At 52.1% G+C, this 22506-nt stretch overlaps 1 protein-coding gene across 7 annotated transcripts in view; it reads right to left on the bottom strand.

Annotated features, from left to right (window-relative positions):
• RPH3AL (rabphilin 3A like (without C2 domains)) overlaps positions 1-22506 on the bottom strand; it is a 155501-nt gene that overhangs the window by 73174 nt on the left and 59821 nt on the right. For all 7 annotated transcript variants that reach the window (XM_070044553.1, XM_030861883.2, XM_070044552.1 and 4 more), the window contains 2 exons: positions 22314-22457; positions 19452-19581 (listed from right to left, as the gene is read on the bottom strand). In XM_070044553.1, coding sequence (XP_069900654.1) covers positions 19452-19581; positions 22314-22457 — 274 coding nt within the window. The remainder of the gene's footprint in view (positions 1-19451; positions 19582-22313; positions 22458-22506) is intronic.

Genomic DNA, 22506 nt, shown 5'->3' with positions numbered 1-22506 from the left:
GGGGTGAATGAGGGAGGAAATCAATGGGTGTCACACATAGAAAAAAAACTTATGGTTATGGAAGGGGAAGGGGGCGGGAAGGGATAAATTAGGAGTTAGAGGTTAACAGACATACACTACTATGTAGAAAACAGATAAACAACAAGGACCTACTGTATAGCACAGAGAACTCTACTTAATATCTTGTAATAACCTATAACGGAAAACAATCTGAAAAAGAGTATATCTATATGTGTTATATGCGTATATAATATGTGTATATATAACTGAATCACTTTGCTGTACACCTGAAACTAACACAACATTGTAAATCAACTATACTCTAAAATAAAATTAAAATTAAAAAAAAAACCAAGGACCTACTGTATAGCACAGGAAACTATATTTGATGTCTTATAATAACCTAAATGGAAAAGAATCCGAAAAAGAATATATCTCTCTCTATAGCTGAATCACTTTGCTGTACACCTGAAACACTGTAAATAAGCTATACTTCAATTAAAAAAAAAAGTAATCGGTGAATGGTTCTCTAAGGGGTTCTCGGGCACAGCCCTCCTAAGGTCTCCCAGGCCTGGAGTGCACCCTAGGGCCCCCCGTCCCTGGGCCAACCTGCCGAGGGGGAAGACTCTGGGGTAGATGGAGTCCAGTGCACGCGGGGACTCCCTGACCCACACTGAGCTTTCCTGAAGCTCTGAACATGGCCGGCTCCTCCCGATTGGGTCCTGCCGGTCCTTCGGGGACCACTCCTGGAAGCCTCACTAGCTCCTTCCAGCCCTAAAGGAAGAAACCCCTTGCTCCTGGGACTGACGGGGCCTGGGCCATGGCTGAGCTCGTCAAGTCCTCTGGCCTCTCGGCCGCGGGTCCACGTGGCTCCATCCAAATCCCTGGCCCAGCGGTCTCCCGGGACCACCGCTTCACACGGCGGCCTGCAGCTCTCCCACCCCACTCCGGCCGGGAGGGAGTCAGGGCAGAGGACGGCCCAGGTGGTGGAGGGAGCGGGCTCACATCCTCTTGCTCCCTGCCAGGTGGTTACTTAGAGTTACAACTCATAATAATGATTAACAGTCACCGTTTACTGAGCACTTACTCCACGCCTGGCGCCCAGCTCAGCGCTCGACACACATTATCACATTTAATCCCGTTTATGTTCACAACAGCCCTGTGAGGGAGTTTTTATGATCCGGATGCCTTGGATGAGGAAGGCATCCTCATCCTCAGAGATCTTGGGTGGCTTGGCTAAGTTCATGTCACCAGGAGGTGGCAGAGCCAGGATGGGGACCCAGGTTCATAATCATAAAAAGCAAGAGCTTATATAACACGTACTGAGTTGCTGGGCACAGCAGGAGCGCTTCACACAGATTAGTCACTCAGATGACGGCACTGGGGCAGACAGCCCAGGTAACTTGTTTGGGGCCACCCAAGGAGAGTAAGTGGAGGGCCAGACTTGGGTCACACTCCCTGTCTTGCCTCTCACCCATGCCCGCTATGAACCCCACCCTAGTTGAGAAGGATGCCGATGGGGCCAGGGAACGGATGTCCTGAGAGGGAGGAAGTGGATGGGGTTCTCCAGTGGACAGTGGTGGTCTGAAGACACATGGCCAAGACAGACACTGGCCATCCCGGGAACATGAACTCAGGGAATTAAAGGCCCCAGACACAGCCAGCTCCAGCCTCCCTCGGCCAGGCCATGGTTGCATAACCAAACTCAGCACTGGGCTGGGGCCTCCCACAGATAATCTCTCACCCAGAGGCGTGCCTGCCACCTGGTAGCCACCTGGTAGCCACCTGGCCCAGGCTCTGTTACAAGAGCACAGCCAAGGGAAAGGCTGGATCATTTTGGTTTTCTGTCCTCACAACCAGCATCCTAAAAACACCCTGCCCCTATCAGCAGCCTCCCAGCTAAGGCTACAAGGGAGCCTGGCTCCACTGGGGCTGCCGCAAAGCCATAACTTGGAGGGAGGGCCAGGCAAGGAGCCCCTGGCCAGGTGTGCTGAGCAGATCCTAGCTCCGAAATTCTATGGCTCTAGGCTGTGCGACCAGCCTGTGGGACGGATCCCCAGAGATACTGAAGTCGCAGCCCTGCTTTGGGAACGCTTGAAATCTCCACGGGAAGGCCAGGTGGGGGTCTCCGGGGGACCTTCACCGTCCCTCCCCCTAGAATTCGGTGGGCAGCAACTTTAGCTGCAGGTTGGGCCAATGACGTCAAGAGCATTCAGCAAACACTTCCTAAGGCCCTGCTGCTACCAGGCCCTGGACTAGGTGGAGAACACGGCGAGGCTCACAGGCTGAGGGCACAGAAACAAGAAGCTGGATGCACACATATGTGAGAGCCTTCCTCCTCGGCCCCCGCCTAACTCTCCAGCCTCACCAAGCCCACCATGCCAGCCCCAAAAGCCTCACTGCCCGTTCCCAACACTCTAGGTACTTCCCTGCCTCTATGCTTTCACCCAGCCTTTGCCTCATGACTAGCAAACTCCTACGCATCCTTCAGGAACAACTCAAACGTCTCCTCCTCTGTGACTCCTTCCTTGATTTCCCCCCAGGGGAAGCACTAGTTACTCCCTCCTGTGCGCTCCCAATATGGGTCAACATCTCTAGAGGAGTGTTAATTGCATCATGTTGAAATTGTCTATCCTGTGAGTATGCTCCCTCTAGAAAAGGGACATTGTTGTTCTTGTTTAAATCCCCAAGTTTAGCAGGCGTCTGGCATGTAGTTGGCTAGGAAGGAAGGGAGGGGCTGATTGACAAGCATCATGGGCTGTGGGGTTGGGATTTTGCAGACATCTGGGGGCCGATGGTGGTTTTTAAGGAGGGGAGGGGCACGATCAGATCTGAGTTTCAGAAAAAGCACCTTTGCTGAAAATACAGATTCAGTCACTCCTGGTCAATGTGTCCTCTGTATTCTCAGCAGAGGCTCTTTTTCCAGAACATTCCCAGATACCTATGGAATTCCAATCCTAGCTGGGTATGGAAGGTGAGGAAAAGGAAGGACTCCGGTTCATTCTAGAGGCTGCCAGCTGGCCAACAGGATGGACGGTGGTCATGTTGACAGAGTGGGGACGAGCGGCCGGCAAAATATTCGGCTTTGGACACATGGATACTTGCAGTGCGAGTGGACTCCTTGGAAGAGTTGCCCCGCCGCAGGTGACACCCAGGTCCAGAGCTTGGGAGGAAGGCAGGGGACAGAGACGAAGGAGGGCCCGCACACGGCGCCGCCTGAAGCTTGGGAACGCAAGGCAAGTGAGAGGCCGTGTAGATGGGGGAACTTTCGATATTGGTCTGAGTGCAGCTACTGTCAGTTTCACCACCCTTAGAACAGGTGCTTCAGGAGGGGCCGAGGCTTGGCCTGACCCTGAGGTCACTCTGGAACCTGGACTGGTGCTTGGCACACTGTAGGTGCTCAATAAATGTCTGTTTAGGCTGAAGGAGATATGAGCATTTGGGCTCTGATGGAGCTGGTGGAGGGGGAGGGCATAAGAAGGGGGAGGGGCCTCCGTGGGGGTGGGGCCAGGACCTGGGGGAGCAGAGGGGCCCCAGCGCAGAGCCAGAGGAGCGGGGCTGGATGCAGACAGTTCGGCCAGACAACAAATTCAAGCTGCTGGGCCAAAGAGATCAGGGTGGGGAGTGGGGAGGGCTTGAGGAGACTAGCGAAGGCCAATCCAGGGTCCACAGGAAGCCAAGTTAGCACAGATTCCCCCCGCCAGCCCAGTGTGGACATTAAGCTCCCCGGCAGCCTCACCTGTCCCAGGGTCAGCACCGTCTTCTCTGACTTTCCAGGGTTATCCTAACTCTCAAAAGGTCAGTTTATGTGAAAATACCCTCTCCCTTCTCTGTGCCTACTCCAGTGCCTAGACACAGTAAACGTCCTCAAAGCCAGTAAGTACCTATCACTGGAACTGATTTTTTTTTAATTTGAAAAATACAGCGGACTCGACAAACACCCTAGGGCTTCTTAGCGTCCCAGGAGCAACAGCACTAGTGATCAGCGAAGGACCCTGGCTATGCGCAGGAGCAGAGCTCCGGGAAGCGCGGTGACAGGTCTGGGCCAGGTAGAGTCAGGTCTGACCCTCAGGCCTCGGGACTCCCAGCCCGGTATGCAGTTTATGCTGCTACGGTCAGCAGCTCGTGCTCAGGCCACGAATGGACTGAGGGCCCTGGATACCAAGTGGCGGTGGTTAGACTCTATTCTAGGCAGTAGAACAGAGTGGCAGTAGACTGCCACTGAAGACTTCAGCCGGAGGGAAAAAGCCACACTTGAGCAAGACGAAGAAGCAGAGAAGCAGAGAATGAGCTAGAAAGCGGATGATACTCCACTGCAGGCAGTCAGGAGCCGGGTGGGGAGGCCCCGCAGTGGCAGCCAGGTGCTCGGGCCTCACTCCCTGGGGGGCCCAGACTACACTCCTGTCTGCGCCTGGAAACTCGGCAAGGCAGATGTGGTTCTTGGGCAGAGGGGTCTCTGGAAGGCTTGGCAGATCGTAACCCCCCTCAGCCTCCGTTTCTGCATCTGTAACCTGGGAGAGTCATCCCTCCTCTGGAAGGCAGGATGACAAGGGCGAGGAAAGGGTTTGGAAGGAGAGAGCTCAAAAGTCCCCTCTGAGGGCTTCCCTGGTGGCGCAGTGGTTGAGAGTCCGCCTGCCGATGCAGGGGACACGGGTTCGTGCCCCGGTCCGGGAAGATCCCACATGCCGCGGAGCGGCTGGGCCCGTGAGCCATGGCCGCTGAGCCTGCGCGTCCGGAGCCTGTGCTCCGCAGCAGGAGAGGGCACAACAGTGAGAGGCCCGTGTACCGCGCACAAAAAAAAAAAGTCCCCTCTGAGAAAGGCCCGGCTCTTTCCTGGTTTGGAGGCCCCGGCTAAAGGGTGCCTAGGTGAGGAGCCGGCTCCCATGCTCCCCTCTGCTCCCTCTATCCACAAGAGCGGCATCCTGGCTTCCCCGCAGGGAAACAGAAGGACAGACTAAACCCACCTCCAGTTAAGGTCAGTGAACAGCAAACAGCTGTGCGGGAAGCAACGCAGCAGGAAAAACAGGGGCAATTTGAGAGCGATGAAGAATCGCAGGGCCTGCGAAGGGTGGCAGCTTGCGGGGTGCAGCTGTTGAGGCGAGGGCCACGTGGGCGGCGCTGGCCACAGCTCGGACTGGAAATGTCATTATCTGTTATTTACCGCAACAGAGGACAAGAGGCTGCACAAAATTACTGTTCCTGGTAACAGCCGCTAAACAGATTTGCCAACACGGCTTCCTGCTGCCGGCGGGCTCGCTACACTGACCAGACCCCGGGAGAAGAGCCACTGAGGGGGGTAGCGAGGGGCCCAAGGGGGTGCCAGACGGATGGATGTCTCAGTGGGGAAGCCCGGCTGGTGTCCCCAAACCCAACCCAAGCCCAAGCCTACAGACACTCTGCCCACTCAGTGAGGGGCTGGCCTCACATTGACCAGTCCATGACTCAACAACTACAGACACCCCATGTGTGTTCAGCTGCTGCTCAGCCACCTTAGGGGTGTGACAAACTCTGGGGGGCAGGGTCCTGCCTCAGGGGTGCTCAGGGTGCCACACCCGACCATGGATGGTGAGCCCTAGTGTTGGGGCTACCATCCCTTCCCCAGTGTTGCAGGCACTTAGCCAATGGCCTCTGCACTCCATGGACAAGCCGGCACCAGACAACACCCTCCTTTGGGGGTCTCCTGCGTGTCTTCAGCTCTCTTTACTTCCCAGAGGGCATGCGGGCAAAGTTCTGAACCAAGAGGTAGGAAGAACTGCAAGGCCCTGGCTGTGCCACCAGGAGCAAGTTATCCCTCTGAGCCTCAGTTTCTCCATCTGGAAAATGGGTATAATCACCGCCTTTTGCCTACTGACCTCCAGGGGGCTCTGAGGGACTTATGGCATCACAGGAACATCAGGGGCAGAGGCGGCTTTAAGAAGCACATGCCGACCCCCACCCTGGCTTCCTCCTGCTGAGAGGACACAGACGCAATCACAGCCTGAGCCAAAGCCAAGTGGGAAGCAAACCTGCCATGGCTTTAAAATAACAACAAACCGAGCTGTGTTCCGGAGATGCAGAGAAATGAGCTTTAGCTCACTGATCTGTGCAGGCCCCTGGGGAGCAGGTTCTGGGGTGGTGATCCTGCAGGGACTGGGCTGACCTGAGCTTCACAGGAGGAAACTGCTGGACAGCCCAAGAGACCCTCTCCTCCAACCCCTCCAACTGCTTCCTTTCACAGGGAGCACGAGAGGCCCAGAGCGGGAAGGGATTTTAACCCGAGGTCACGGGGGCGGGGGGTGGTGGGGGGAGCCCAGGGCAGAGCTCTCCTGCACTCCTGACGCCCAGTCCACTCAGCACAGGTGCAGGTATAGCAGTCAGTATGAGTTTAGGCAACACCGGCCCCGCCCCTATCCCACCCCACCAGCTATGTCCATCCTCTGACATACACAGGGACCCGCGCCCTCAATTGGACTTCAGACACGGGTAGGATGTGTGTATCGGGGGAGAGTGCTGAGCAAAGGCAGGCAGCAGAAGTCGAAGTGCAGAGGTCTGCGGCCCTGGGAGAGATGCAGACAAGGGGAGAGGCCAGGCCTAACAGGGGCAGGATGAAGGGCGTCTGGAGCAAGAGAAGGTGGGCCCAGGTCCAGTGTCCCCAGCCCAGTCCTGCCCCTGAAGGGTGTGTGAGCAGCCTGGAAAAGAAGGGAGTTACAGGGAAGGGAAGGGCGCCTGATTACTCAGCAGGGGCCTGGCCAGGAGTGAGCGCTCCATCACTGGCAGCTTTTATTTCTAACTCTTCACCATCTTTGAAGTCCCCATCCTGGTTGTTCTTGCCTGAATTCAGGCCTTCATTATTGCTAATTGGATAATCCAGCATCTGACAGGCTCTCTCCAACCCACTACACGTTCCCTCCTCCAAATCCACCTCTGGACTTAAACTCCCCAGAGACACACCTGACAGCCATCACCTGCTTAGCACCCTTTGATGGTTCTGCCGCCAGATCCTCGCTTCATTCTCTCCCTCCCTCAGCCCGCCTCTCGCCATCACCCCCTCCTTCTCCCTCCCTCCCCGACGTCCACCAGCTCTGCCAAACGCCCACCGGTCCCTGCACTTCCTCCTGAAATGCACCACCCCTGCCCCCTGGGTATCCACCCTTCCAGGTTCAGCTCAAAGTGAGCTCCACGCTGCAGCCTCCCGTACCTCTCAGGGGCCAGCCACCCCCGCCCCTCCACGCTGGGCTCACTCCGTGCCATCTGCATCTACAGCACTTGTCACACCGAGCTGTATTATCTGTCACCAGGTGAGTTCCTAGAGGGCAGGGCTTGGCTGGAAGGTGAGCTAAGTGGGCAGGGTCTCCAGATGGCCAATGACCATGGCGCTGGTCTCTCTGCAGGACACTCGGGGCCTTGCCACCGGGAGCCCAGCCTGGCTCTCAGCAGCTCCTCCGCTGCATTTGTCCTGATGACCCTGAGCTGGAGGTCAATGTCAGACCGGGCTATGAGAAGGGCTCTGAACTGCACAAAGTGGAAAGAAAGAAGCTCCTCTGGGGGAGGAAAAGCCACGGCGCAGGCACCAGGGCAGCAAGAAAGAAGGGGGCCTTGACGGAGACGTTCTGGTCGTCAGACTCCTGACCGAGGCAGATGTTCCAAGATGCTGCGTGGGGTCTGGTCCAATCCTCCCATCCCGGCAACGGCAGCCAAGTCAGTTCCTGCCAAGCAGTCAGAGGGCCCTCGGGGCAGACGAATTAAGTGACGTTTTCCGGGAATTTAGGAAACATCAGTAGCTGAATGAAAAATCCATCTTCGTAATGAGGCACAAACACACGTCTCCTAACATCTGAATTAGGTCGAGGAGGAAAAAGGACATTGCAGGGCCAGTGTGGAGGCAGCTCAGATGAAACAGCTGTTGCTCAAGAAGCTTGCTGTTTTGGCGGCCGCACCTGAGGGACAGAGATGCTGAGCGCTGGGTCTGGAAAGGGAGCAGGGGACAGGGAGCCAGGGATGACTTTCACTGCGCCTCCCATTCGGGAGGGAGGCCCTGCAGAAAACTGCCCCCTCCCAACCCTCGTTCACTGTTGGTGCGATTGTAAAATGGTACACCCGCCGGGGAAAACCATATGACGGGTCCTCCAAAAATTAAACAGAATTCCCCCATGATCCAGCACTTCCACTTCTGCGTATACACCCACAAGAACTGAAAGCAGAGTCTCAAAGAGATATTTGCACACCCATATTCACAGGAGCACGATTCACGAGAGCTAAAACGTGGAAGCAAACCAAGTGTCCATTGCCAGATGAATGGATCACGTGTACATACACAATATTATTATTTAGCCTTAAAAAGGAAGGACGTTCTCACACGCTACCACATGGATGGACCTTGAAGATATTACGCAAAGTGACAGAAGCCAGTTCACAAGAAGACAGATACTGCATGAATGATTACATGAGGCACCCAGAGTAGTCAAACACATAGGGACAGAAAGAAGTGGGGTGCCAGGGCCTGGGGTGGGTGGGGATGGGGAATTACCATTGAATGGGTATAGAACTTCAGTTCTGCAAGACGAGAAAGCTCCGGAGATGATGGTGGTGATGGCCCCACAACAATGTGAAGGTACTTAACGCCCCTGAACTGTACACATAAAAATGATTTAAATGGTATATTTTATGTTTGTACATTTTACCACAAATTAAAAAGTAAATAACTTTTTAACTTGCCTCTGATTTGGGGGAACCCAAATTAAACCAAGAAGCAGGGTGGGGCAGCTGCTGCCACACAGACCCAGCAAGGGCCAGGCTACGGAGATGTGAAGGGTCATCGGTGGGGCCTCCCCCTTCCCTTGCCTCCCTGGCCTCCTTTCTGGTCCTCACTTACGTTGTGCTCTTTCCCACCCAGTGCCCCATCCACGCCGCTCCCCCTGCCTGGGATACTTTCTGCCAGATCTCGCGTTTCCTCATCACAGTCCCAGCTCAGACGTCACCTCTTCATAGAGGCCCATGCTGCGCGTCCGAAATAAAATAGCTGCCTTCCCACGCCCTCCGCACTGGCTGTTCGAGTGCCCCCCACCTTCACTTTTTAGGTTTCTGCCTCCCACTTTCTGGAACTGTTGTATTTACTTGTTCTTGTCCATCTCGCCTTTCTAGCTCATAAACTCCGTGGGGGTGATGTGGTATAGCGGTAATGGCAAGGATGCTCGGAACCAGACGGCCTGGGATCAAATCCTGGCTCCACGACTGACTGGCTGAGTGATCTCGGGAAAAGTACTTAACCATTCTGAGCCTCAGTTTCCCCATCTGTAAAGGGGGGATGATAAAGGTGCTGAGCCCACTGGGTTGACAGGAGGACTGTCGGGTTGACAGGAACGAGTTAACAAGTGAAAAGCCCTTAGAACAGAGTCTGCACAGTACTGAGAAGAGAGAAGTAAGGGGTCTCGTTGTGACAAGCGGTGGGTACAAGGAAAAGGCCTACCTTGCTCGTCACGGTACCCACAAGGCCTGGCATATAGTCAGTACCCAATAAAACCTTAAAGAATGAATGAATCAAAAAATTCTGCAGAGAGATAAGACCTTCATGAAATTCAGTTTCATTTTCAAGGATGGGCCTACGGAGCTGAGTCAGCTCCCAAGGAGGTGAAAGTCCCCCAAGAGGCCTGCTCCATCCTCCTGCCCACACAGGCCTGGGCCCCTTGAGGTGGGCTCCACCCAGCCTCAGGTGCTTAGCTTTTGCATTGGGAACATCCTGAGAACACTCAGGCTGCTTCTGAAGGTCCTAGGAAAGTAGGTAGAAAAGCTGGTTCCCCCCAGTGGTGGTGAGGGCAGCTAGCCGGCCACTGCTGGTATCAAGGGAATACAGGGGGTGGGTGGGCTCTAGACAAGGCCATGTGGGTGCACCTGGGGTCCTCAAATCTGCCACTGCTTCGCCTTAAAGTGTGTTCTTTCTTTGTTAATTGTTTGCTTATTTATTTATCCTCCCAAATATTTTACCTTTCACATTTACATGTGAATCAAGGTGGAATTGACTTCTGTGCCTAGTGGGAGGTAAAAGTCAAGATCCGTCTTTCCCATATAGTATCCAAATGACCCTGCGTCATTTACCCAAAAGACCATTCTTTTCCCACCGCACATCCGTGTCTCCTTTGCCATACACTGGAATTCTTACTTGTGCTTATTTTCGCTCATTTTTGCAGCAGGTGTATAGAAACACAGGCACACCTCATTTTATCGCGCTCTGCCTTACCGCGCTTGGCAGATATCGCATTCTTTACAAATTGAAGGTTTGTGGCAACCCTACGTTGAGCAAGTCTGTCGGCGCCATTTTCCCGACGGCATTTGCTCACTTTGTGTCTCTGCATTACCTTTTGGTGATTCTCACAATATTTCAAATTGTTTCATTATTATTATATTTGTTACGGTGATCTGTGATCAGTGATCTCTGATGTTACCCTATTTCCTGAGACACAACAATATTGAAATTAGGCCATTTACTAACCTTCCAATGGCCTCTAGGTGTTCATCTGAAAGGAAGAGTCACACGTCTCTCTCTTTAAATCAAAAGCTAGAAATGGTTAAGCTTGGTGAGGAAGCCATGCCGAAAGCCAAGCCAGGGGACTTCCCTGGTGGCACAGTGGGTAGGACTCTGCGCTCCCAATGCAGGGGGCTGGGCTTCGATCCCTGGTCATGGAACTAGATCCCACATGCATGCCGCAACTAAGAGTTTGCATGCCACAACTAAGGAGCCCGTGTGTTGCAACTAAGGAGCTGGCAAGCTGCAGCTAAGGGGCCTGCGAGCCACAACTAAGGAGACTGTGAGCCACAACTAAGGAGCCCACATGCTGCAACTAAGGAGTTGGTGCTCCGCAACTAAGGAGCCTGCCTGCCGCAACTAAGACCCAGTGCAACCAAATAAATAAATATTAAAAAAAAAAGAAAGCCAAGCCAGACTAAAGCTAGGTCTCTTGCACCAAACAATTAGCCACGTTGCGAATAAAAAGCAAAAGTTCTTGAAGGAAATAAAAAGTGCTACTCCAGTGAACCCATGAATGATAAGAAAGTGAAACAGCCTTACTATGAATATGGAAAAAGTTTGAGTGGTCTGGATAGATTAGACCAGCCACAACATGCCCTTAAGGAAGGGCTTAATCCAGAGCAAGGCCCTAACTCTCTTCAATTCTATGAAGGCTGAGAGAGGTGAGGAAGCTGCAGAAGTCTGAAGCTAGTTGAGGTTGGTTCACGAGGTTTAAGGAAAGAAGCCGTCTCATCTCCGTAACAGGAAAGAGCAAGGGGAAGCAGCAAGTTATCCAGGCGATCAAGCCAAGATCATCAATGAAGGTGGCTACACTCAACAGCAGATTCTCAACATAGATGCAACAGCCCTCTACTGGAAGGAGATGCCGTAGCCAGAGACAGGAAGTCAATGCCCGGCTTCAGAGCTTCAAAGGGCAGGCTGACTCTCTTATTAGGGGCTAACGAAGATTTAAGTTAAAGACAACGCTCATTTACCATTCTGAAATCCTTGAGCCCTTAAGAACTATGCCAAATCTACTCTGCCCGAGCTCTATAAACGGAACAACAAAGGCTGAGGACAGCACATCTGTGTACAACATGGTTTACTGAATATTTTAAGCCCACCGTGGAGACCTTCTTCTGAGAAAAAAAGATTCTGTTCAAAATCTGACTGCTCATTGACAATGCATCTGGTCACCCAAGGGCTCTGACGGAGACGTACAATGAGATTAATGCTGTTTTCATGCCTGCTAACACAACATCCATTCTGCAGCCCATGGATCAGGGAGTAATTTTGACTTTCAAGTCTTATTATTTAAGAAATACATTTCATAAGGCTATAGCTGTCATCGATAGTGATTCCTCTGATGGATCTGGGCAAAGTCAATTGAAAACCTTCTGGAAAGTAGTCACCATTCTAGATGCCACTAAGAACATTCATGATTCATGGGAAGAGGTCAAAATATCAACATTAACGGGAATTTGGAAGAAGTTGATTCCAATCCTCATGGATGACTTTAAGGGGTTCAAGACTTCTGTGGAGGAAGTAGATGTGGTGGAAATAACAAGAGAAGTAGAATTAGAAGTGGAGCCTGAGGATGTGGCTGAATTGCTGCAGTCTCATGATAAAACTTGTACAGGTAAGGAGTTGTTTCTTATAGATGAGCAAAGAAAGTGGTTTCTTGAGACGAAATCTACTCCCGGGGAAGGGAGTAGATTGTTGAAGTGAAGATTGTTGAAATGACAACAAGGGATTTAGACTATCACATAAACTTAGTTGATAAAGCAGTGGCAGGGTTTGAAAGGATTGACTCCAATTTTAAAAGAAGTTCTATTATAGGTAAAATACTATCAAACAGCATCGCACACTGCACGGAAACTGTTCATGAAAGGAAGACTCTAAAGTGTAAATATAACTTTTATATGAACTGGGAAATCAAAAAATTGGTCACTGTATTGCAATATTTCCTTTACTGCAGTGGTGTGGAACCAAACCCACAGTATCTCTGAGGTACGCCTGTCCGGATTTTTTTGTACGTATATTAAACTTGTATACAACCATCTTGCTCAATTCACCAACTAATACTAACCATCTGTATTTAGAGCTTTTAAGATTTTCTAGTTATAGAATCATGTTTCCATGATAATGACAGTCTTAGCTATTCTCCAATCCTTATGCCACACGTTTCTTTTTCTTGCCTGATTGCAGTGGTTAGGCCTCCAGCACAATGTTGGATAGAAGTGGTGATAAAGATACATAGAACTTGTCTTATACCAGACTTTAGGAGAATAATTTTCAATAACTATTGAGTATGATGTTTCTTCTCCTGTGTTCTTTAATAAGATACCCCTGCTTCTCCAAGGAAGGGAAAGCATGAGATAATGAATGCTTTGGTCTGAAGCAACGGACGGGCAACATGGCACAGCAACTCACCCTGGGGGACCCAGCTCCCCACCATCTGGCCAGGTGACCTGAGCAGCCCACATCACCTCAGCTGAGCCCCTGTTCTCCATCTGTGACTGTGGAATAGCCTCACTGACCCTGATTCCCTTATGGCTTTGCCCTAAGGACCCAGAAGGATGACTTTTGTGAAAGTGCTTTATAAACTCCAAAGGACATTACAAGGTGAGACAGTGGCCTCCATGTTCACTGTTTGCGAGAGCGAGGATGGCTCGCTCCTGCAAAGAGGATGCAGCAGAGGGAAGATGCAGGAGACTCTAAGCTGAGGGTCTGGGGGTGTGGTGCAGGGGAGAACATAGGGAGGGCAAGGGGAGCAAGACAAGCAGAGGGAAGGCGGTCACGTGAGGTCCTTCACCACCACCCTGAGCCGGGCCTGGGGCTGGGACCTTAAAGCAGGGTTGTTTTTTTTGGCCTATGCCATGCAGTTTGTGGGATCTTAGTTCCCTGACCAGGGATTGAACCCAGGCCCTCAGCAGTGAGCGCACGGAGTCCTAACCACTAGACCTCCAGGGAATTCCCAGAGCAGGGGTCTTCCAGCCTAAGGAGGATCAGAATCCCCAGGAGTGCTGTTGTTAAACACACTGCCTCTGCTGGCAGAGTTCCTATTCAGTAGGTGCTAGGGATGAAGTACTTGTGTCCCCTCAAAATTTGTGTGTTGAAGTCCTAACCCTCCATGTGATGGTGTTTGGAGGTGGGCCTTTGGGAGGTGATTAGAGTTCAATGAGAGGTCATGAGGGTGCGGCCCCTGTGATGGGATTAGTGGCTCCAGGGTTACTGCCTGCTGTGGGTCTGGGATGACCTCAGCAGGATACCGCTCCTCAGAGCCTTGAGCAGGGTTGGGGACAGGGATCAGGGTCTGGCCTGGCCCCTTTCCTCCACTGGCCCTCCATCCTCAGTGGGGGATGCCTGCCCACCCCACCCCACCCCCGCCCAACAAGCTGGATGTCCCCTGAAGGCTCTGAGCAACGTGCGGGGCTGCCTCACTCTTTTTCACCAGGACTCAGCACACATTACCGAGACCATCGTTTCATGGGCAGGCTCCCCTGCTCCCACACGCGGAGCACATTTTAGCTGAGACCAGAGAAAAATCTGATTGCTTCCCCCGCACAGTGACAGTGCCATCCTGGGCTCAGGCGGGCTCTCCAGCAGCCCTTCCCAGCCTCCCTATTATTGGTGAAGCCAGACTTTCAATTAGAGTGAGAGATGGCAGACTCAGATCTTAAGCAATTAGGAGTGCCAGGCCTCTCTAATTAACCAGCCAGCCCCTCTCCCTTCCCACCACAGCCTTCTGATAATGAGAGCAGGCAGCCTGGGCATGCAGGTCCAATTAGAGGGGACGCTGCTCCGAGGACCAGCATCATGGGTTCCACCCGTACGCGCGCTCGTTAGCTTGTGGCCGCCGAGCACTGCCAGGGCTTTTGCTCGGGACACCGCCATGCGGCCAGGAGCACCTGAGGATCTGACCCCAGACATGGATCTGGATGCTTCCCACGTCAGAGAGCTCCCCAGCACCCCTGCTCTGCAGCCTGCCCTTGCCCACGCACCTCCTGGGAGCCAGTGCTATAGCCATTGCAAAAGGTGGGGAGGTGGAGAGGAGCGATAGAAATAAATAGGGAGGCGCCCTGGAAATTGGTGAGCCCAGAGTGGAGGGCTCCTGATACCCCCAATCTGGTCACTACCTTGTTAGATCTCTCTTAGCCCCCGAGGGCTGCCTCTGTAACCCCAAACCCAACTGTAATTAATTACCCATAATCATTTAACATCCACTGCCTAGAGGGCAGGCATCTGTGTGTATCTCCAATGCCTGCACCAGTATATTGTCATATTTATATGACAACATATATTTGTTGAAAGAGTGAATCGATGACATTGTCTATCCCTCCCAGACAGCAGAGAGCCCCTGTACAAGGGCTAAAGTTTTGCAGGGGGCTGTGAGGTTAAGTCTGGGCCTCCCTCCTGATTCTCCAGAGACTTGGCTCCTAAGCGACCACCACCTGGCAGAGTGGCCCAGGGTGTCCTCCCTGTCTTCTGGGCCTGAATCCTCATAGTCAAGCACTTGCCCAGCCCATTTCCAGCTGTATGCCTATGCTGTGCTGTTCTCCCATCCCTGGAATGCCCTTGGCTCTGCTTTCAGCCTCTCAGAAGCCTAACCAACTTTCAGGAGCCAGCTCCTCCAGGCAGCCCTCCTGATTGTTCTCAGTCCTGGAAACCCTGGTCCCAGCCATAGTCAGCATCACTCTAGATGGTACTGTCTTCCCACCTTGACCATGAGGACCAGAGGGAAGTGGCCGTTCTGGACCCTTCTCCTTTTGGAGTCCCCTAACCCAGAATTAACCCAGAACAGGCTGAATAAGTGACTGAGTGTTAGGTTCACCTGAGGAACTTGCACAGAAATTAAGTTTGGTTTCCCTGCTTAAGACATCAATCCTGGAGAGCTACAAAGGCTTCCAGAGGCTTTTATATAAATTACAAAAAATTTGGGACTAACTGTGTGAACTCCAACTTTCAGTTCAAGCAAACATGAATTGTAGGGAATTCCATGGCAGTTCAGTGGTTAGGACTCAGCAGTTTCACTGCCGGGGCCCAGGTTCAATCCCTGGTGGGGGAAGTAAGATCCCGGGGGGAGAGAGAGAGAGAGAGAGAGATAGAGATAGAGATAGAGAGATAGAGAGAGAGAGAGAGAGAGAGAGAGAGACAGGGAGAGAAAGGGAGGGAGGGAGGGAGGGAGGGAGGGAGGGAGGGAGGGATGATGGAAAGAAGGAAGGAAGGAAGGAAGGAAGGAAGGAAGGAAGGAAGGAAGGAAGGAGGAAGGAGGGAAAACATGAATTGTAAAAAGGAGAACATAGGTTGCTATCAGCTGAATTGTGTCCCATCAGAATTCTTGTGTTGAAGCCCTTATCTCCAATGTGACTGTATTAGGAGACAGGGTCTTTAGTAGGTAATTAAGGTTAAATGAGGTCATAAGGGAGAGGCCCTGATCCAAACGGACTAGTGACCTTATCTGAAGTAGGAGAGAGACCAGAGCTCTCTCTCCACCATGTGTGGACACAGTGAGAAGGTGGCCGTCTGCAAGCTAGGAGGAGAGTCCTCATCAGAAACCAGATTGGCCAGCACACTGATCTTGGACTTCCCAGCCTCCAGAACTATGAGAAATCAATTTCTGTCGTTGAAGCCACCCAGTCTGTGGTCTTTTGTTACGGCAGCCTGAGCTGACTGATCCATGGGATATCACTAAACCTCTTCTGAGATGTATGTGAGGTTGGTTCTATTTTTGTAACACCTGGGCAGTCTGAACAGCTAGGACCTCGAAGTGAATTAATAATAATAGTGATAATAATGATAACAGGAATCCTTTACTGAGTGTTTGCAATGGACCCGACACTAAGGGCTTCCCTGCATTAGCTCATCTACTCCTCACACCCACCCAATGATGATGTAGTTCTATTCCCCCATTTACAGATGAAGAAACAGAGGCCCAGAGAGGTTAAGTGGCTCATACAAGGTCACTGCACTGTGCCCAAGCTGGAGCACAACCCAGGTCTCTCTGCATGGGAACAGCACTTACTGGCAACCCAGGAGGACCTCCATCCCCTCACCGTGCAGGACCAAGTGACCTCTAGCCCTGGCCCATTTGGAATCTAGGACACGCTTTCCTTCCTAAGACACTCAATCACCCCCCTAACCCCTCCCTATTTGCTTAGAATACATTGAAGAGATTGATTCCCTTAGCATATGGCCTTTGTCCCTATGTTGCCTTGTCCCCAACCTCATCATCTTCCAATGACAGCCATCGCCACCTAACTCACCTCCTGCTTTCCTTCTATGTCCCCCTGTCACGCACTTGCCAGACAGTAGCTAGGCTCACCTCTTAAAAACACAAATCAGATCACATTACATCCCTGATTAAAACACTCCACTGACATCCCATGAAACTTAGAATCACATCTCAACTCCTGACCTTGACTTACAAAGCTCTGTGTGATTGGCTATGCCCACCGCTCGCTCCCTCTGCCCCAGAAGCCTTCATTAGTTCCTTGAACGTGCCCAGCTCATTTCTGCCTCAGGGCCTTGGTGCCTGCTGGTCCCTCTGCCTGCAACACTCCTCCACCTGGATCTTCCCGGGGCTGGCTCCTGCTTGTGGTCAGGTCTGAGTTCACAGAGACTCAACTTGAGCACCTTGTTTTAATTCACTACAGAGCCCTAGGTCTACTTAACTGTTATTTTATATTTGTTTATTGTCTGTCTTCTCCTACCCCTAGAAAACAGTCTCCATGAGAGCAAGGACTTTATCTTGTTCATGGTATCGCCAGAACCTAGAACAGGGCCTGCACACAGTAGACCCTCTACTATTTGCATAATGAGTAAATGAATGACTGAATGAATAACACAGTCTTCTCAAGGACGGATGAAGATAACCCCCCCAAATGCCCATCGTTCAGCTGTGGCCCTAAATGACACGCTCTCCTCCCACTCTCACCCAAGAATAAGTCCCCTCAGGAACTCAGAGGGCTCCTTATCTCACCATCCAAGCCAGGACCAAGTCTTCAGCCTGCTGTGAAATAAGAACATTTTCAAATGGAAATGTCCTCCCGAAAAGCCGTGGGGTGGGGGTGGTGAGAGTATCTGGAAGAGCATTCCCCCACCCCCACATCCACTGAGGTTCTCCCCTGGGACTCCCACTGTTGCCTAGGAAACGGCTCTGCAAGGAGCAGCGGGCATTAACCCTTCAGCAACCAGGGGCAGCAGCCTGCCTCTGCGGCAGAGGCCCCAAACTTTTCCAGGGAAAGGAGACAAGGCTCTGGTAGGCTCTTCATGGTCCCGCAAACCCGGACATTTATAGTAGTCATGGAGTTGAGGGGCAGAAGGAGGAAACAGGCTGTTGGGCCTCATTCTCCCAGGCAGAAGTCACATACTAGAACCCCACCTGCCCAGGTGCTGGGAGCAAGACATTCCTGAGTCCCTGTGCCCAGTACCTCGTTGGTATCTATCTAGTCTAGGCCTATGGAGGCTTGCGGAGGAGCGGCACCAAAGTGCCCACCCCCTCCCTGACCCTCAGGCCCCTCCCACACCTCCACTGTTCTTGGGACCCCTCACCAGTTAATCCACATTCCTCAGCCCAGTTCACCACATGCGACAGAACAGGGGAAAAGGGACCTTAGCTGAAATCCTGGCTTTCCCACCTATTCATCTGGTACATTAACTTCTTTGCACCTTGGTTCTCTCATCCAGACTTTGAACATCACTGAAAATGCCCTTGTCAAGGCTGCCAACGGCCTCTGCTGCCAAGTCCACGTTTACTTCTTTGACGTTCCCATAATTTACAGTCCTCTCAACTCTTAACGCCCCACCCCACCCTCAGTCTTCTATTCCCTGTTAATTCTTTCCAGAATTTATTTCTTCCTCAAATCTTATCTATTACTTATTTACTATTTACTTTATTTATTTACTTTACCATTTACTATTATCTATTACATTACTTTTTTTTGGTTCCCTCAAGAGAGAAAGTTCTTTCTCTGCCTTGTTCACCAAAATAACTCCAGGCTTAAAATAATGACTAGCACATGGAAGTTACTTGAGAATGGGTTCTAGTAAAACTAGAGTGAAAAACAAACAAAGAGAAAAAGACATGGTGTCTTGGGAACAGTGCTTCTAACCTAGGAGGGCAGTAAAGGGAAGTCCCGTGATGACAGCTATGCGGTAACTACTGTAGGCTAGAGCAGGAATAAGAGTCCAGAAGAGCTTCTGGCAGGGAAAAAAAGGGAGGCTTCACACAATAGAGAGTAAAGTTCAGATGCTAAATAACCTTGAGGACTGGAAGGCACGTTATTCTTTGGTCAATGAGAAAAGAAAGGCAATTAGAAACTCCAGGAAAAACAAAAAGTTATTTGAAGAAGTCTTGGACTCAATATTAATATGTGGCATAATTTAGAACCATCAGTGGAGTGTAAGAAAGGGAGAAAATCCACTTGGTCTTGCTGCAAAGATCATTCTCATTTCAGTGGCCAGGGATCAAGAGAGCAGACCAATAGCATAGGAAGTATAATCTTAGCAAACTGTTTGGCCCTGAGGAAAATTGTATTTATTTAATGACAACTAATAACATATCCTGAATACTTATATGCCAAACAAGGTTTTAAGAGCTTTGCATATAATATCTAATCCTCACAACTCTCTAAGGTACATATTATCACCATCCCTATTTTACAGATGAGGAAGGTGATGCTTGACATAGTAAATAAGTTTTCTGAGGTCATACAGCTAGTGGAAGAGCTGAACTCACACCCTGTGAGGCCTGTGAGACCCAGAGGTCCACTCCCCAGAGCTGGCCCTAGAAGCCTGGCCATTTGACCTTCAGGCCCCAATCCTTCTTGCCAAGAAGCATAGGATACCATGTGTGCACACATGTATGCACGCATGTACACACACACACACACACACTCCTGGGAGCCAGGATGCAAAGCCACAGAGTAACAGGGCTGGTCCAGGCTGGGAAGCCAGAGCAGGGCCTTACCTTCCTGCAGTCTTTGCAGAACACCGATGAGCTGCCCAGGAAGCCCAGCACCTCCCCACAGAGCAGACACTGGGAGAGGCCGTTCCCCATCACATTGCGCCTCATGGTCTCCAGCCGCTCCACCAGCCGCCTGCAGCACAGGACACAGAGTCAGATGGCATGTGCTTCCTGTCTCCAACCAGACCCCTGCCCAGGCGCGGCTGCCACGGGGCCCCAATACTATACCACTTCCTGGGGGTTGGTTCCCTCACCTGGGGTACTGTTCCCTGCCCCATCCCATCCTCTGGCTAACTCCTAATCATTCACTCACTCATCAACCGTTAACTGGGCACCTACAACATGCCAGACACTGGGAATATTGTAGCAAACAAGCCAGAGATGGACACGGTCCCTGTCCTTATGGAATTTATGTTCAAAAAAGGGAGAAAGTCCATAAACAAGCAAACTGACTTCAGAGGGGGGAGTGTTATGAAATAAGATAAGTGGGGCTGGGAGGGAGCAGGGCATGTTAGATGGTGATTAGTGAAGGCCTCTCTGAGGACATTTGAACTGAGAGGTAAAGGATGACAAGGACCAAACGTGTGAAGAGCTGGGGGCGCATCCCAGGCAGAGGGAACAGCAAGTACAAAGAGCAAGGCCCTGGCGCATTAGAATGGTAAGAAGGCCGGGGGGCTAGACTGCCTGGGATAAAGGAGGCTGGAGGGGTGAGGAGGGGCCAGGTTACACAGGGTTTGTAGGTTGGATTGGTTTTGGAAGTTTGGATTGTTTTCTAAGATCAATGCAAGCCCACTGAAGAGTTTTAAGTAGAGGAGTGATCTGATCTAAGCTCCCTAAAAGCTAAAAGCTCCCTCCAGCTATAGTGGGAAGCTGGGATTACAGGGGGAGTCCGGTGAGGAAGCCGGCAGGAGGCAGCGGGAGGGCTGGGGAAGGAGGACGGAGAGCAGGACGGGCTGTATTTCAGAGTCAGCAGGGATGGATTTGGGGGAGGAGAGGTAAGAGAAAGACCCAGGATGGAGTAGAGCCTTTTGGCTTAAACACCTGGGTGGACGGAGAAGCTAGAGGGAGAAAGAGAAAGAGGTCCTCTTTGAACCCCGCTGAGCCCAGGATAGGTGCCTTTCCTCGAGTCCCACGGCCCCCCAGCCCACCGTGACCCCTGTTTCATGACAACCTGTCATACGACACTGCCACCCCCACAACACGCGGCCACTTCTGCTTCTGTTTCGTTGGCCGCTGTGTCTCCAGTGCCCAGTGGATTCCCAGTGAAAATTCTTGAATGCATGGAAGACAGGGTGTGGGTACGTTATGTCCTGTAACTCTCACAACCGCCCAGTGCAGAGGATGCTGTTTTCCCCCCACTTTAAAGGTGAGAAGATTGAGGCTCCGAGACGTGAAGTCACTTGCCAGCGTCGCACAGCTCCTCAGAGGTAGAGCCAGGGCCACACTCAGCCCACCCCAAGCCTCACGGCAACTCCACCCTCTCCCCTGGGGTGATCAGGCCCTGCCTGGGGGCCGACGGAGGACGGACTGGGCGCCGAGGCTGCCTCTGCCCACCTGCCCTGCAGCTGGCACTCCTGACTTCCACAGGAATCGCCGTCCCTCTTCCAGGGACCTGCAGGTTTCCGGGAGCAAAGCCGAGTTCGGCCCTGGCCTGACCCACTTGTTTTTGGGGGACCCCCTCTCCGTACAGCCCTGTGACTCCCACTCATGGAAACACACAGGATGCACCTCCTCCCTCTGAGATGATTCACTGTCTCCTGGGCCATTCCTGCCCCAGCCAAACCCAGCGCTCACAGCCAGGGCCAGACGATGTGAGCGGCACAGGGAAGGCAAAGATGACAGCCCAGATGGATGGGGGCGGGGCGCAAATGCTTCCCACGGCTGCGGGGAGCCCACGGGGGACACCCCTCACCAGCTCCCAGCACGCCCTCCTGGGGGAGCCCGAGGGATGTGGTGCTGGCCCATCAGTCATCAGCACAGGCACCTCGGAGACCTGAAGAGCCTTGCAGGACCCCTGGGCTAGGCCTGAGAGAGGGAGGGGCCCCAGCCAGGTGTGGTGGGGAGAAAAGAGCAAAAGACAATTAGTCTGTCAGATACAAACCCTTTTTGTAATGAAATGGTAGTAACATGCCAGTATTACGGAGGCACAGACAACAAACTGTTTGGACAGCAGTGGTCTGTGCAGCGGTGCTTTCGCTTTCTAGAACTGTGCATTTCTATAGTGTCTGACTTTTTAAAAATGATCATCTATTTAATAGAAAAAAATAAATAGAAAAAGAACAAGGAGACCAGAATCAAATTAATTCCTGCCAGTGCCCTGCATTTATGTTTTCCTCCTCGTGCCTGCCTGTGTTTTTCAGATTGTCTAGGAAGTATGAATTGCTTTTGTAATTAAACAAAAAAAAAAGCCACAACAAAACTGAAGACTATGTAGGAGACGGCTCTGGATGCCGGAGGCCGGAAGAGCTTAGATTAAGCTGGAGAGCGGCTCCTGTTGGTCTTTGATGGGAGAACCCACAGTTCAGCCTCCACGTCAATCCCTCCCCGGGCTGAACCACAGCGACCCTCCTTTGTGCAGAGCTAAACAGACCTTAACGTGTTTGACGGCACTCATTCATCCTCCCCACAGCTTGGGGCCCACACATCAGACGCTATCCCCATCTTACAGAGGGGTATACTGAGGCTTGGACAGGCTGGGTTAGGAATCTGCACGCCAGGGGCGTTCAGGCAGAGCTGACTCACTCCCAGTGAAGAGCTGGAACTAGGAGCCAGGGCGCCAGACGCCCAGCCCACTGATCTGGCACTAAATGCCCTGCTTCCCTGTCCACGGCCTCACTCCTGCCCCATCTTGGGAGCAGCCCTTACCCGACTCTCTGCTGTTCCAGGACGTCAAGCCGCTCGGCCCTCTGGATGACCTGCAGGATGGCCTCCACCTCGGCTGGGCTGAGGCACTGGCTCTTCCTCTGCTTCTCTGTCTGGTAGGTGTGCACAGACCAGCCCGTCTGCAGCCTTGAGAGAGAACAACACAGAAGTGCAACCCCAGTGCAAACTGGCATCC

The sequence above is a fragment of the Globicephala melas genome, chromosome 20 (assembly GCF_963455315.2).
Source record: "Globicephala melas chromosome 20, mGloMel1.2, whole genome shotgun sequence".
In the NCBI taxonomy this organism is placed as follows: domain Eukaryota; kingdom Metazoa; phylum Chordata; class Mammalia; order Artiodactyla; family Delphinidae; genus Globicephala; species Globicephala melas.
Note: the sequence above shows the minus strand (reverse complement) of the source record. Positions and strands in the feature narration are given on the sequence as shown.